Source organism: Staurois parvus, unplaced genomic scaffold (genome assembly GCF_062004578.1).
Source record: "Staurois parvus isolate SC_StPar_1 unplaced genomic scaffold, SC_StPar_1.0 ptg000436l, whole genome shotgun sequence".
Taxonomy (NCBI): Eukaryota; Metazoa; Chordata; class Amphibia; order Anura; family Ranidae; genus Staurois; species Staurois parvus.
In genome coordinates this window covers 1,019,032-1,036,022 of record NW_028318232.1, presented here as the reverse complement: position 1 = coordinate 1,036,022, position 16,991 = coordinate 1,019,032, and the positions used below count along the sequence as shown (strand labels likewise).

Here is a 16,991-nt window from a genome sequence, read left to right as displayed (position 1 = left end):
GTGTTGTAACTTTCTCCTCCAGATCACTAATGTGAGCTTCCGGAAGGGCAACCTGTTCACAGCTGTCTCAGTGATATCCATCCTGGAGATGTTGCTCTACTGTTGTATACATGCAGCACACTGTGCACTGCACAAAACCTTCTACTTTGCTAGCACTCATTATTCCAGTTACAATATTAATATTGCTATTATTAATATTGTAGATATCAGATGTCACTTACAGGTCCGAAGACTCCTGTTATAATCTCCTGTTTAAACTCTGGTTTTTAACTCCACCCAATTAAATTTTCACGTTATCAAATGTCCAGCAAGCAAAATACAGGAAAGCTCAAGTATGAGCAAGCTCAGAGTGAGTTCGACAGAAAGTTATATAGTACCTGGAGCACCTGTGACCAATTAACACTTCCCTTTAATTAGTAGACTTAAGGAAAAAAATTAAATGAAGAAAAAATGCTATATAAAAAGTAATAAAAATGGTGACTGAAAAAGAAAAAACTGCTAGAAAAGACCCCAAAGAAGAAAATAAAACACCTACAACCACAAGTAATCCCCAGCAGTCAGAAGCAAAGCTGTTTTTCACTCTCCACTCAAATTTCCTACTCTTCAGCTTCAGCCAGCAAAATGTGCCAAAAACATTTTACCGAGAGCACTGCGAGTACTGAGAGCACTGTCACTTCCAAGTCGAACCAAAGGCACTGTGAGTACTGTGGAGTACTGAGAGCACTAAGTACTGAAAGCACTGTGAAGGCACCGTAAGTACTGATGTGAAGGCACTGTGAGTACTGTGGAGTACTTAGGGTGCTGTGACTGCTGAAGGAACACTGTGAGTACTGAGGGCCATTGTGAGCACCAAGGAGTACTGAGGGTACTGTGAGCACTGAGGGCACTGTGAGAGCACGGTGAGTACTTAAAACACTGCGAATGCTGAGGGCACTGTGAGTATTAAGGAGTACTGAGGGCACTCTAAGCACTGAGAGGACTGTGAATGCTGAGGGTACTGTGAGTAACACAGGTTATATTTTTTTCTTCCATAAAGGCTTTATTATAACTTTACAAGGATACAATCCAGGCAAAGATAAATCACAGGAAAAAGAATGTCATATGTGTCTTACATTGAAAAGCAACAAGTACAATACACATTGTGAGGTTACAATGCTGGTGAAGTATGTGCATAACAGCATAGAATCAACAATTGGGAATGGCAGGAGAAATAACCATCAAAAAATAAACAACCTGTCTGAGAAGTAATCTTCACATCTGTTAAATTTCTGACTCCAGAGGGTAAGTGACTACTTTGGAAGGGGAAAAGGGAAGGGGGAAGCATACGTAAGGGTTAAGGGAGACAACAAAATCAAAATGCATGTGATTCCCATATTCTCTATCCCATGCTGGATTTCACCAATACCATGAGCACAGGTTATTTTAATTCTTACTACAGTGGTTAAAAAAGGAAAAGATTCCCATATTCATTACAGCAGCTGAAAATTACTTCATTAAAAGGTAATAAATCTAAAGGTTTGGTTAGGATTTAACATTTGCAGACTTTGTGTAGTTGGGTGAAGACCTTTCTAGAGATATGTGCTGGGTTGGTCACTTGTGGCAATTTGAAGATACTCCAAAGTACCGCTCCGGTAACTAGCCACACGAGTTAGCGGTCTGTCACTGAACCCTTCTGCTTCTCTCTTTTTCAAAGAGTCCTTTATCATACCTGAAAAATCTGACTGAAGACGCTGCTGATTTTCTCTATATAAAATATGAAGAAAAGAAGAAATAATGAAAGTGGTATATGTGAACTGAAACTGCCATGTAAACACTCTAAGAAGAAAGGTATGATGTATTTTGTGAAAGCACATATTTTGAATATCAGTCAGACAAGTCCACAACATCTGCCAATCATATGTGAACCCAGGATAAACTGATTAATCTACTAAGGCTAGTGACCAAGACAATGAATTCCCATCGAAGTAAGCACATCACAACACAAAGATTTAAAGTAGAACTACAGCCAAACTTGTTTGGCTTTACTTCTCCTGTGGATCACAGCAGTACATTTCGTTCTTCAGTCCTGTGACAGGTTTTCAGCTGACAGTTGGCTGTGTTTATTAAAAGTCAGCAGCTACAGTTTTTGTACTGCTGAATTTTAATAAACACAAAAACATCTGGAACTCCACTTTACAGCCCAACCCAAGCTGTATGGCTAGGCCCATACTTTTAGGGATTTTGCAACAAAGTATGGAACGATCAGTGTCTCCCATTTGTGAGCTGAATAGTAACTGTTTTTTTTGGTTTTTTTTAATTGTTTTTGTGGGACATTTAAGTTCCTCCCTTATTTAACTACTAAAAGTGATTCTAATGGCTATGCTGCTGTACAAGGCTGAGCTTGACTTTAACAAATATTATTTTTGCTTTATGTGACTTCATTGAGGAGATTTTATCTCACCTATTGTTCTTGTGATGCTCATGCAAGTAATGAGGGCTGCAGATTACACCATTACATAAAGGCTCAGGCAACAATGAAAACATTGTCAGATGTTCTAACTTTTTTGCACACTACTGTCTGCTTCATTGCTGGAGAAATTTCTCATCTCTTCCTGCCTTAACAGCAAGAGAAGGACAATTTCTTCAATATTGAGACAAACAGTAAGAAAAACCTCAGAAATGTATAGGGTGTAGCGCTGTATATAAAAATTCAAAATAAACCAATATGTCCACATATATTGATCATAAACGCAGGTAAATACGTAAACGGATAAAAAGTCTGTAAACAGAAGAAAATGCAGCAGATGAACTTGTGACTCCAGCCAAAAGTGAAAAGTGCGCACTCACCGGAAGCACATAGATAATGCGCATATATGAAAATTCTCAAGGTAAACTGGTCAATCTGGTGAACTTTTTCCTATGGTGCAGTCATCAAGCCGTTAGGGAAGTAATTAAATCCACTGGTTCCAGAGGTCCTCCTTAAGATTAGTGAGGTGGTCAGCCTGGATATGGGGCTCCTATTCCTCTGGATATGCTGGATACTAACAGGTACCTGTGGGCTTAATAGCTCCAGACAGGAGCCACAAAAGAGGTGCCCATAGTGTAGTATATTAAAATACTTTATTGTAGTACCGAATATAAAACAGACAGGGTATAGTGATGAGCAAGAAAAAAGCACTATACCTCTATTAAAAAAGGCCGCCCGGGCTTCTTTCCAGCTCCAGGCGGCTGTAGTGTGCTGTGCTGTCTGGTTCCTTCCTTTTTACATGCGTTTATGATCAATATATGTGGACATATTGGTTTATTTTGAATTTTTATATACAGCGCTACACCCTATACATTTCTGATCTTTTTGGAGTTTTATTGGTACCTCTTGGTGTTTTAGTGGCTACTTTTAGGAGCGCTCACTTTACTATTATTTATACTAGTAAGAAAAACCTGACAGGTTCTAACCCTTTCCCACTCTATCCAAAACAAAATGAAATATTTTGGTTTGACTTGTACTTTAAAAATTCCAGATTAAGCTGGATCAAGCACTGAAGCACAGCATAACCTTCTCAGTTGCATCTATGTTTTATTAAAAACAAGTAGAAAAGCACCACGCTCTATGGTCCCTACCCGTGCATTTTCCCCTACCTACTGGCCTTAATCAGAGTTAACAGAAGAACAGGCGAATTAATAATTATTCTATGCATGGAGCATCAGTATTTTTTCTTAAAGTGAAATACCCAGAAGGATCACAGGAGCATACAAGCAAACCACAATTAAAATGAATACATTCTTACATTATATTATTCTTTGCATTTATTTCATATAAAATCAATCTCTGCATCCCAAACAAACTACATTCTGGTTCATGTCAATTGGTATAAACAACACTGCCCAATTAGATATAGTTTATTCATAATTACCAGTAAATTATTATCATTGATCTATATTGGATGGAATTTTATTCCTAACCAAATACCCTTGTTTTAAAAACATCAATCTTCATTTGAAATGCTCTTGTAAACTTTCTAGTTTTCTATTTTACAGTAGAATTTCTGTTTTCTAATGTAAATTTGGGACAAAACAGGCATTCATTTCTGGGCATCTTTCTATAGCTCCTACATCTTCCTGTAACAGCTTTCCTTGTAATAACTGAATTACTAGAGAATGCATAAGGGAAGGTAAAAAAAGAAACCAAGAAAATATAAAAAGGGGGCGGCAGGAAAAGGAAAGGTATAGGAAGGTGGCGTGTCAGCAAGCCAGTACTAGCTAGTTAGGGGCTGGGGTAACTTAGTTCCTGGGTTTTTTTTTTGGCGGGATCATTGGGTCCGACCAGGGGCGGACTGACCATGCCAGCACTCAGGCAGTGCCTGAGGGCCCGGGTCAGTAGGGGGCCCCATGAGATGCCCCTGGTACCTTTCATTGGCTTTTTCATAGGCTTTTTTGGGTGTGGGCGAGGACACAGGGGCCCCATGATCCCCTATTGCCCGGGGGCCCCATGAGTTGTCAGTCCGCCCCTGGGTCCGACCCACTGTTCCCGTGGTCCAGAGCCAGAGGGAGAGGCAATTGTGAATGAGAAGGCTCCTGGAGAAAGGAGAAGGTAACCCTGGAGGAGTTTGAGAACACAAAAAAGATATGAAACTAACCGGCCTGGGGTTTGCCCCAAAGATACAAGGTACTTGGAAATGCCATGAATGGACCTTTATTCGCATGGACTCCACCTTCGCAGGTATGCCGGGGCAGTACATAGCCTGATTAAAAGTAAGGACTAGGGACTTACACTTTTACTGAAGTTTTGTTCGACTGTCCTGTCTGTTTTGTACCCTTTAGTACTGTGCCTGATTTTCTACAGTAAAATGTTGAAAGCGTGCCTTTGGCCTGGTCTGAAGTGCTTGAAAGGAGTGCATTGAAAGTAATTGGCACAGTTCCACACTTGGGTCACTAGCATATGGGGTATGAAGAGGTAGCACATTTCAGACCATCATAGTGCAAGTTACACATGTGGTTGCCATGGGCAACAAAGGTACAGTCAACAACTAACCTGCCATTAGCATGTACCTGTTATGGGTGGAATTGCTTCTAGCTGCGAGGGAGATGTTGTCGGCATACCCAATGCCGCATTTTGTTTCACTTAGCAATGAAACAGAACTGCATTTCAGAGGTCCAAAAGTCAAGTGCATGATTGAGGTTCCATGCGGATACGCATTGGTAGTGGGCAAACAGACTCTACTTGGTCCCATGACTCAAAATTCCCTGTACTCCTGGGCATTCACAACAGCTATATGCTCCTTGCAAACTCCTATTGGTGGCCTAGCATCTGATGTGATATCATGGATTTAATTTTAGCTTGCCCTGTGTGCCCTCAAACTAAAATGACCAACATGTCTTCAACTCTTCTCCTATAGACCATACCAATTCTAGTCAAACCCCTGACACAAATTTCTATGGACTTCCCTCACAGACATCCCTCTTTCTGAAGATTGCACTATCATCTGGGTGGCTGTAGACAGATATTCAAAAATTGTACATTTGTTCCTGTCTTTATCAGGGACATTTTCTGCCTTTTATGGTCTGCCCATGCACAATAAATCTGAAAGGGGTCTAATCATCCTTCAAATTTTGGAAAGTCTTGTGTAAAGCCTTTGCCATCACTGCTTGCCTTTGTATCATCCTCAGCCAAATGGCCAGTCTTGAATGATCCTGCCAGGCTCCACGCTAGAAGGATCCCATCTCCACTCCAACCAATGACATGGGTCTGTTCCTACCCGTCCCAGCACTAGACTACAGAGCATTCTGAGGTAAACAATATAGCCACTAGATACCCTTCACCACTTTTGTAGCACAGCACATTTGTCTTGCTCCAACCATGGGTGTGAAAGGGGATTACCATACACATGGAAGAACTTGCTTCTTCTCTGGTCCAGGCCCTGTCCCTGAAAAATTTATGTACCCCCACCCCTATGCTTAGACTGACACCAAACCACTCTTCCAACTGGAACCCTCCATCACTGGCCACCACCTTCCCCATCCTGAACTGGCTGCTCTTTCTTCTGTATACCGATGTTACTCAAGCACTTAAAACACTCTTCGTTCCCCTCTTTACACATACTGTATTGGCCACATAAGCTGATTGTCAATAAATGACAAGACCAGACTTTGCAGAATAAACAACCTAGCTTACTGGAGTTTCTCTTCATGACATTGTACATTGATCTCACACAGTTCAGTATTTAACACCTCCAGGCACAAACTTAACACTTACGGTAGATCTCCACGGAAATCACATTGCTCACAGTAACAGTCTCTCTGAGGCAGCTTTAGGACAAAACAGTGGTCTAACTGATACAAAGTTTACCTGGTGTAATGATTTAGAGTGGTACAATGGTTTGACTAGTGCAATGGTGTGCATACCTTAAGCATGATCCACCTCCACATATATGGCTTTCATTCTCTCACTTTCCCTTACACTGGGTCCCGTCTCAGGTAGACCACACCCCATGTTGTGTCTCTACATGGGAGGCACTATGGAGTTTCCTTACTTCCTATGACTTTTTCCCCATGAGGACACTACTTCCTATGCTTATATACCTATCTAGCAGGATGTGATCTAGCCTCCAGCTGATGCATAACTGCACGCAGTTAATCCTAATGCTCCCACGTATTAATGCACATAACCAACTGCAGACAACAGTTGGCACCTGCCAACAGACAGATAAAGTGACATCCACACATACAACTATTCATTCTGCTCATTTCATTATATTCTCCCTGAGACAACATGACAGAGCAAATTGAAACATCAGCATCAGGTATCATTATGAGAACAGTTAAATGCAGATGTAGCAGCTGATTGATGCAATCATGGACCAATGGTTTAAAATTTTGTGTGGCAGGCATGACTGCTTACATCAGAGGCCACATTGACTAGTCGAATGCCCTTATCCAAAGTAAGTGGGTAAGAGTTTTTCAATTTAGGATGATCACTTTACTCGCAAAGAATAAGATTAGTCGAAACATACTTTTGAAATATGAACATGGGATAAAGTCTTTAATAATCCCAAGCAGTAGAGCTCTAGGAATAATGGGGATTGTAAAGCCTAGTTTATCAGTGTACTTATTGTCCTTAAGAAGGAATCTTGGTTGTATTAATTTTCTTCAACATCCTTAATATCATCATGCTTCTAGCTAACAAGGTCAGATATGGGATAAAGGAACATTCATAACCCCAAGGTACCATAAAACCAAAATTCATACTTGAAGACCATCAAAAGTCACCTTAGGTCTCTAAGTAGTGATAGTAATAAAACAGTCTATGAGCATAGGGAAACACAAATACTTCAAGGATGGTCAGCCTTTAAAGCGGAACTTCAATACTGAATTTTTTAAATCCATATGCTACTAGCATTAGTAAATAGACAGGAAAGTATATCATATTTACTTGTTTTAAACTTTTTTTACATTTATTCAGTTACTTTCTGGTTTCCATGCCTAGGAAAATGATGTCATACATCCCAGGAGTCTTCAGCAGTGGAGAAGGGGAGGAGGAGTTTTATTAGCTAAGCACACCATCCTGCCTGCATGCCCAAGTTAAGGGAAGATGGATTCCAGGAAGTAAATGCTACTTTATTCAAGATGGTCATAGCCAGAAATGCTAGTGTGTGTTTTAAAAAGGTAATTCTCAGCAAAATAAAGCATTGAGACATGGATGGATGGGGCGTTTGCTTTGAGTATTAACAATTAATTTTTATAGCGTTTTTGGTTTGTGGTACTCAGATGCAGTGTAGTTCCGCTTTAAGCCTGCTATAGATGATGCAACTTTACTCAATTTCCTCATCAACACGATCAGTGTTGATGGGGGAATCCCTTCGGTGGAGCTATTGTGTTCCCCCCAGTGGTGGTGGGGGGGCCGCAGTGAGAACAAAGTGATTATTACTAGTGGCTATAGCTGCTGGCAATAATGTCATGAAAAATTCCGACAGGCTGGTTGTACCCAAGTTGTACAACAATTGAATTGGGTACAATTAGCCTTTCATTAGATGGTTAAAATTTCAGCCAGTTCATCTATGGCCGGCTCTACTGTACATGGTCAGCTGTAAAAATAAGTGCTTATTAGGTCCTGTTAATACACTGCTCAAAAAAATTAAAGGAACACTTTTTAATCAGAGTATAGCATCCAGTCAATTAAACTCCTGGGATACTGATCTGGTCAGTTAAGTAGCAGCGGGGATTGTTAATCATTTTCAGCTGCTTTGGTGTTAATGAAATTAACAAAAGGTGTACTAGATGAGCAACAATGAGATGACTCCCAAAACAAAAATGTTTTACAGGTAAAGGCCACTGACATTTTTTCCTACTCATCTTTTCTGACTGTTCTTTACTAGGTTTTGCATTTGGCTAGGATCAGCATCACTACTGATAGCATGAGGCAATACCTGGACCCTACAGAGGTTGCACAGGCAGTCCAACTCCTACAGGACGGCACATCAATACATGCCATTGCCAGAAGGTTTGCTGTGTCTCCCAACACAGTCTCAAGAGCATGGAGGAGATTCCAGGAGATGGCAGTTACTCTAGGAGAGCTGTACAGGGCCGTAGAAGGTCCTTAACCCATCAGCAGAACCGGTATATGCTCCTTTGTGCAAGGAGGAACAGGATGAGCACTGCCAGTGCCCTACAAAATGACCTCCAGAAAGCGACTGGTGTGAATGTCTCTGACCAACAATCAGAAACAGACTTCATGATGGTGGCCTGAGACCCTCGAATGGGCCCTGTGCTCACTGCCTGGCACCATAGAGCTCGATTGGCATTTGCCATTGAACCTCAGAATTGTCAGGTTCGCCACTGGTGCCATGTGCTTTTCACAGAGCAGGTTCACCCTGAGCACATGTGACAGACGTGAAAGGGTCTGGAGAAGTGGTGGAGAATGTTATGCTTCCTGTAACATCGTTCAGCATGACCGTTTTGGTGGTGGGCCAGTGATAGTCTGGGGAGGCATATCCATGGTGGGACGCACAGACCTCTACAGACTAGACAATGACACCCTGACTGCCATTAGGTATTGAGATGAAATCCTTGGACCCATTGTCAGACCCTATGCTGGTGCAGTTGGTCCTTGGTTCCGCCTGGTGCATGACAATGCCTGGCCTCATGTAGCGAGAGTATGCAGGCAGTTCCTGGAGGATGAAGAAATTGATCCCAATAAATGGCCCCCACTCTCGCCTGACCTAAATCCAATAGAACACCTGTGGGATATCATGTTTTGGTCCATCCAACACCGCCAGGTTGCACCTTAGTCCAGGAGCTCAGTGATACCCTGGTCCAGATCTGGGAGGAATTACCCCAGGACACCATCCGTCATCTCATTAGGAGCATGCCCCGACGTTGTCAGACATGCATACAAGCATGTGGAGGCCATACAAACTACTGAGTACCATTCTGAGTTGCTGCAATGAAATTTCAGCAAAATGGACTAGCCTGCTGCATCATTTTTTCACTTTGATCTTTAGGGTGTCTTCTGTAGGTTGATCATTTTCATTTCCATCAAACGATGGGGTATCCTTATATTCCTAACGCATTACCCAGTTCATATCAGTATAGATATCCAGCATATTTTTACCCATTGAGATCTGATGTGTTTTCAAAGTGCTTATTTAAATTTTTGAGAAGTGTATTAAATCATAATAGTAAAGTTTACTTTAAGCAAAAGGCTTATTTTACTATTTTTTGTTTTTTTTAGAATAACTGATTACTTACACAGTTGGAGGCACAGGGAGGTTATATTTGTGGTCTTTCTCTCCTGTTAGCCAGTAGGTGGTTTCTGTTCCCTTACCCTAAAAGTTAATGCGAAAAAATATATATAAATGGGGAGCCAAGGCATTGTAATGCTTGAGGGAAAACAGAACATATTGTATGTGTTATTTATAATACAAAATCATATACAGTACAAAATCATACATTTTCTTCTCCTATTCATTTCTAATATATTTCACAATATGCAGTTTTCAGTAATAATTTTCTGATTTTCTGGTAATTCTGGTAAGCTTGATCTCCAAAGTGACAAATCTTTCTTTACTGATTGCAATGCTTTTATTTTGCTGTATGATTCATACCTTCAGATGGGTCTCTCCTCTTACTTCAAATTGAAATCCACAGTCTGTCCTTTTCAAAATGGACACAGTTGAATTACTTACATGTATTCGAAGTGCTGTTATGTAAAAAAAAAAAAGTTATTAGTTTATAGTTAGGACTGTCACCTAATGGTCAAATGCTGAATACTGTCATCCATGAATAGCTTTGAGTGCTCTGTGTCTGATCGCCTCTTTGTAAAATGTTTCTGTCACTCCATTTTTGAGATGTAGCCCTCTGAAGTTTTTCCTTTCTGTGGGCGTGGCGGCAGTCTGGAGCTTGGGCGGTGTAGTAGTGATGTCACCAGAATCCCCTCCCCGCTTTACACGCCCTCATCCCTGGCATAGTGGCGCACACTGTGGGAGTGCTGCCCATGACCCCTGACAAGTCCTGTCCAATCAGACACCTGGATCTGCACCACCTGACTACCTCTCCTTCCACAATGCTGAGGGACAGAGCTGCCAATCCAGGTGCAGCAAGAGGAGGAGGGGGAGGGAGCGAGAGATAGAGATCTGTGCATGAGTGCACAGAAGACATGGACACTTCTCATGCTAGTGCATGAGAAGTATTATGTAGGCTGTCAATCAAAGGAGAGAGAGCGTGGCAACACCATTTTAAGGCCTGTGATGGTTTTGTTCAATGAGGGACAAAGAGGAAAATAGCAGAAGAGTGACGGGTGCTTTTTTAGGCAGACTGGGGGTGTATGCATTGTTCTGCTGTGCAGATTATGGTAATGTGATTAACTAAATTTATATTTTTAGGGTTTACAACCACTTTAAACCCAAAAACTAAAATTTAATATATTGCAGCTTACCCATCCTTAGATTTGATGATTGCATTAGGTTCCTTTTTTTAGACTTCTTTGTTTCACCTGGTGATCCAACCTGTAACATACTTCCTATCTTGGGGCGTCTTGCATTTTGTATGAAATAGTAAAGCAAACACCTTTGGACAGCAGTATTGTCAGTCTGGGGACAGGGTAGTGTTGGACTAGCACATTTACATAGCCTTGACTAAACAAATTGAAGTTGAACTCCAGCTAACACTTTAAAGCAGTTACAGAAAATAGTTTTTTTCTCTTTGGCATAAAAGTTTTATTTAACGTGATAAAAGCTGACCATTGTAAGGACCCCTGCCTGTGGTAAATGGTTTGGCACAGCCCTCTACTAGCTACTTTGTCTGAACAGCTTGGTCTGTGAAAGTGGCTGTAAACCCTTACATACTGTATACCCAATGAAGTGATTTGCCTCAGGTGATACACAGAGATGAAACAAATTCTCCTACATATGTTGTACCTGTCTATCTGCGGTCTTCCCTACATCCATTCAAAGTCCAGAATTTATAACGCTTGTCTGAGCTTTCAGAAATCAGGGGGCAAAGAGATTAAATTACACACTGCGGAGCTCAGTGAGACGAGCTCTGAGAGCTGATTGGAGGGAAGGGACATACCTCCTTGAAACAGCACACAGGAAGAGGACTGACACTGTCAATCACAGGCTGTGAGCTGGAGATCCCTCCCCATTACCTTTTTCTCTTGGTATCAGGAAAATCTGTCAGAAGTGATTCATGTAGATAGCAGAGGAAGGAAGTAGCAGAGAGAAATTACACTTGGTGCACTTAAATGAGACAAGAACACACTATAAAGGGATATGCTTTGTTTCCATTTAATTTCTGAGGTTTCCAACCACCTTAAAGTAAGTTGAATAATAACAGACTTACTGGCTAGATCACCAGGTAAAAAAAAAAGAAAAAAGCCTGAAAAGAAACCTAATTCTGTCACCTCAACTAAGATATGATGAGATTTAATACATTTTTGATTTTGGGTTTAATACCACTTTAAGCATTTTGCTGTAGTCATAGTTACAGTAATCCTTAACCCTGCATGGCTGTCACTAGAAGATAGCTTGAGGACTGTAATTTACAATTAGACTAGCAAATGTGATTCCATTCATAAATTATTTAACTGAGATGGAATGATCTTTGGTCTCTTAATGATCGATTAGTAAAAACTTTCTTTTAAGAAATGGTCCATCACTACTAATAAAGATGTATCATTGCCTGCTAGGTATTTACCTGAATCATATTTTCTTGGTCTTTGGTGTCAGCAAGTCAAATACAGTTTCTTGTTACAGCATGCTCACTGTAAAGTTCCTATGTGCAAAATTTTAGAAGAGTATTGGAAATATCCTTCCACAATCTTGAAGATTAGAGATGAGCGAATCGAACCAGGCGAACCGGAATTCGAGTCGAATTTCAGGAAATATTCGATTCGCGTCGAATCCGAAATTTTGCCTACTTCGGGTGCGCGAATCGAATATTTCCCGATCAGCCGGCAAAAGTGTCCCTGCAGTGAGCTCCGCTATTTCTGACAGTTCTCTGACAGAAGGAACACATGTTTAGCGGTTGAAACATTGTATCTATTAGTTTACATTTAGGATACAGATGTTTCAACCGCTGTACATGTGAAGAAGCTGTCAGAGAACTGTCAGAAATAGAGGAACTCTGCACATACACTTTTTGCCGGCTTGGAATTATTCTTATTTTCATCCTACTTCTTCTTCTTCTTCTTCATCCTCATCCTCATCCTCTTCTTCTGAGGATGAGGATGAAGAAGAAGAAGAAGTAGGATGAAAATAAGAATAATTCCAAGCCGGCAAAAAGTGTACGTGCAGAGTTCCTCTATTCTGCAGATACACTTAGAGGAGCTCTGCAGATACACTTAGAGGAGCTCTGCACATACACTTTTTGCCGGCTTGGAATTAATCTTATTTTCATCCTACTTCTTCTTCTTCATCCTCATCCTCAGAAGAAGAGGATGAGGATGAAGAAGAAGAAGTAGGATGAAAATAAGAATAATTCCAAGCCGGCAAAAAGTGTATGTGCAGAGTTCCTCTATTCTGCAGATACACTTAGAGGAGCTCTGCAGATACACTTAGAGGAGCTCTGCACATACACTTTTTGCCGGCTTGGAATTAATATTATTTTCATCCTACTTCTTCATCCTCATCCTCAGAAGAAGAAGAAGAGGATGAGGATGAAGAAGAAGAGGATGAGGATGAAGAAGAAGAAGAAGAAGAAGAAGTAGGATGAAAATAAGAATAATTCCAAGCCGGCAAAAAGTGTATGTGCAGAGTTCCTCTATTCTGCAGATACACTTAGAGGAGCTCTGCACATACACTTAGAGGAGCTCTGCACATACACTTTTTGCCGGCTTGGAATTAATCTTATTTTCATCCTACTTCTTCTTCTTCATCCTCATCCTCAGAAGAAGAAGAAGAGGATGAGGATGAAGAAGAAGAAGAAGAAGTAGGATGAAAATAAGAATAATTCCAAGCCGGCAAAAAGTGTATGTGCAGAGTTCCTCTATTCTGCAGATACACTTAGAGGAGCTCTGCAGATACACTTAGAGGAGCTCTGCACATACACTTTTTGCCGGCTTGGAATTAATCTTATTTTCATCCTACTTCTTCTTCTTCTTCTTCTTCTTCATCCTCATCCTCAGAAGAAGAAGAAGAGGATGAGGATGAAGAAGAAGAAGAAGAAGTAGGATGAAAATAAGAATAATTCCAAGCCGGCAAAAAGTGTATGTGCAGAGTTCCTCTATTCTGCAGATACACTTAGAGGAGCTCTGCAGATACACTTAGAGGAGCTCTGCACATACACTTTTTGCCGGCTTGGAATTAATCTTATTTTCATCCTACTTCTTCTTCTTCTTCATCCTCATCCTCAGAAGAAGAAAAAGATGAGGATGAGGATGAAGAAGAAGAAGAAGTAGGATGAAAATAAGAATAATTCCAAGCCGGCAAAAAGTGTATGTGCAGAGCTCCTCTAAGTGTATCTGCAGAGCTCCTCTAAGTGTATCTGCAGAATAGAGGAACTCTGCACATACACTTTTTGCCGGAAATCGCTGTATGGAGGGAATGTCCCAGAACTGTCAGAAATAGACTATTTCTGACAGTTCTGGGACATTCCCTCCATACAGCGGTTGAAACATTGTATCTATTTGTTTCCATAAATGGATCCATTTATGGAAACAAATAGATACAATGTTTCAACCGCTGTATGGAAGGAATGTCCCAGAACTGTTAGAAATAGTCTATTTCTGACAGTTCTATGACATTCCCTCCATACAGCGGTTGAAACCGCTGTATGGAGTGAATGTCCCAGAACTGTCAGAAATAGTCTATTTCTGACAGTTCTGGGACATTCACTCCATACAGCGGTTTCAACCGCTGTATGGAGGGAATGTCATAGAACTGTCAGAAATAGACTATTTATGACAGTTCTGGGACATTCCTTCCATACAGCGGTTGAAACATTGTATCTATTTTTTTCCATAAATGACATTCTGCAAATACACTTAGAGGAGCGCTGCAGATACACTTTTTGCCAGCTTGGAATTAATCTTATTTTCATCCTACTTCTTCTTCATCTTCTTCTTCTTCATCCTCATCCTCATAAGAAGAAGAAGAGGATGAGGATGAAGAAGAAGAAGAAGAAGAAGAAGAAGTAGGATGAAAATAAGAATAATTCCAAGCCGGCACAAAGTGTATCTGCAGAATGTCATTTATGGAAAAAAATAGATACAATGTTTCAACCGCTGTATGGAGTGAATGTCCCATAACTGTCAGAAATAGACTATTTATGACAGTTCTGGGACACTCACTCCATACAGCGGTTGAAACATTGTATCTATTTGTTTCCATAAATGGATCCATTTATGGAAACAAATAGATACAATGTTTCAACCGCTGTATGGAGTGAGTGTCCCAGAACTGTTAGAAATAGTCTATTTCTGACAGTTCTATGACATTCCCTCCATACAGCGGTTGAAACCGCTGTATGGAGTGAATGTCCCAGAACTGTCAGAAATAGACAGAAACTGTCACAGAACTGTCCTTCTTCTCATCCTTCTCCTTCTTCTCATCCTTCTTCTCATCCTTCTCCTTCTTCTCATCCTTCTCCTTCTTCTCATCCTTCTCCTTCTCCATCTTCTCATCCTTCTCCTTCTCCTTCTTCTCATCCTTCTCCTTCTCTTTCTTCTCATCCTTCTCCTTCTTCTCATCCTTCTCCTTCTTCTCATCCTTCTCCTTCTCCTTCTTCTCATCCTCCTCCTTCTCCTTCTCCTTCTTCTCATCCTTCTCCTTCTTCTCATCCTTCTCCTTCTTCTCATCCTTCTCCTTCTCATCCTTCTCCTTCTTCTCATCCTTCTCCTTCTTCTCATCCTTCTCCTTCTTCTCATCCTTCTCCTTCTTCTCCTTCTCCATCTTCTCATCCTTCTCCTTCTCCTTCTTCTCATCCTTCTCCTTCTCCTTCTCCTTCTTCTCATCCTTCTCCTTCTTCTCATCCTTCTCCTTCTCCTTCTTCTCATCCTTCTCCTTCTCCTTCCTCATCTCCAAGGGCATTTAAATTAAAGGTACAGTGTTCTGCACTAATTTAAAGGCTCTCTGAAGCCTAGAAACCCTTTTAATAAGTTAACTTCGTAGCGAATTAATTCGCATCGAATCTAATTTCATACTGGAATTCGCCGAATCAGCCGAATCGAATTTTTGAGAAATTCGCTCATCTCTATTGAAGATAAATAAGTCCTAGGTGGGAAATTCAGTGATATATACTCTACTACTGCTTGTGGCCAGAGAATTGCAGATCAGTGCAGAAGTGGCAGCATGTGCATGTATTGAAAATCCTTCCTGTAGAGGCCATCAGTGTGTTTCAAGGACTCATATTTATCATGGACGGAAAACAATTAACTTGTGTATAGCAAAAACTTCTTTTTAGTTTTTAATTGAGTGGGAAAGGGTCAAAAAAGGGTTCTCGGTTTCTTTTTTTGTTGCTTGTGTACCATTAAGGATATCTCAACTCCTGTCCAGAGATGGAACAGGAAGTTAGAATACATAAGGGGAATTCTCCTAGACAGCTGTCCCTGGAACAGGTGTCCCCATTGAAAGATTTTTACTCCCGGTTTTGGGGTCAGCTCTAAAATTTGGGATTTTACTAATTTTCTTTCTCAGTAACAATGTCATCAGTACAAACAGTGAGGCAAATCTCACCAATGGGGACTTTAACAGTAACAAAAACTTGACAGAGGGTCTAAACCTGGGGTCGGCAACCAGTTGATCGCGGCTAGGTGACGGGTAGATTGTGTCTCTGCATTGCCACCCTTGGGCTAAACTGCTCCTCCCAAGTGGTGTAGACCAGGGTGAGACGTGAGACGGAGCAGGGGAGGAGATTGCCAGCTGGCAGATCAGAAAAGGAGAGAAACGGTGTCAGGAATGGACTCAGCACTGGTGGTGGGACTCACCTGCCGTGTGGGCTGCAGTACCAGGGCTGGCCAGCGGGTGCTCTCAGCAACCAGAAGCTCACTCCTGCAGTCAGCCATCACCTGAGGCTGATTGCAGGAGGTGTATTTAAGGAATGGCCAGACCTGCAGTCAGTGTTGTTTCCCATGAGCCCCTGTACGTTGTATCCTATTTTCCTGTTCCTCTGCCTATCTGATTTGTTGCTGACTCTGCATTGTTCCTGACCCTGCTGACCGTCTCCTGTTTAACCCCTGGCTTGCCTGACCATCCTTCTGCCTTATCCTCTGTACCGTGCTGCCCGTGAGTTACTGAACCCGGCTTGTGACCCTGACCATTCTCTGCCTGATCCTCTGTACCGTGCTGCCCGTGAGTTACTGAACCCGGCTTGTGACCCTGACTATTCTCTGCCTGCTCCTTCGGTACCTCGCTGCCCACACGTTTCTGACCTGGCCTGCCTGACTACGCCTTACGCTACCCAGACGATCCATCCATCCTGCACGGACCCAGCCATCCCTGCTCACACCTTCTGCCTCTTCACATCAGGCTTCCTACCTGCATATACCTCTGGCGGATCCCTCTACCACGAGCAGGTGTACTCAG

General features: G+C 41.5%; 1 protein-coding gene across 2 annotated transcripts in view; it reads right to left on the bottom strand.

Annotated features, from left to right (window-relative positions):
- Positions 1-1,019: 1,019 nt before the first annotated feature.
- The window catches only part of GUCY2C (guanylate cyclase 2C), an 879,595-nt gene continuing 863,623 nt past the window's right edge, over positions 1,020-16,991 (bottom strand). For both annotated transcript variants that reach the window (XM_089687691.1, XM_089687690.1), the window contains 3 exons: positions 10,077-10,171; positions 9,721-9,797; positions 1,020-1,743 (listed from right to left, as the gene is read on the bottom strand). In XM_089687691.1, coding sequence (XP_089543817.1) covers positions 1,569-1,743; positions 9,721-9,797; positions 10,077-10,171 — 347 coding nt within the window. In that variant the 3' untranslated portion in view covers positions 1,020-1,568. The remainder of the gene's footprint in view (positions 1,744-9,720; positions 9,798-10,076; positions 10,172-16,991) is intronic.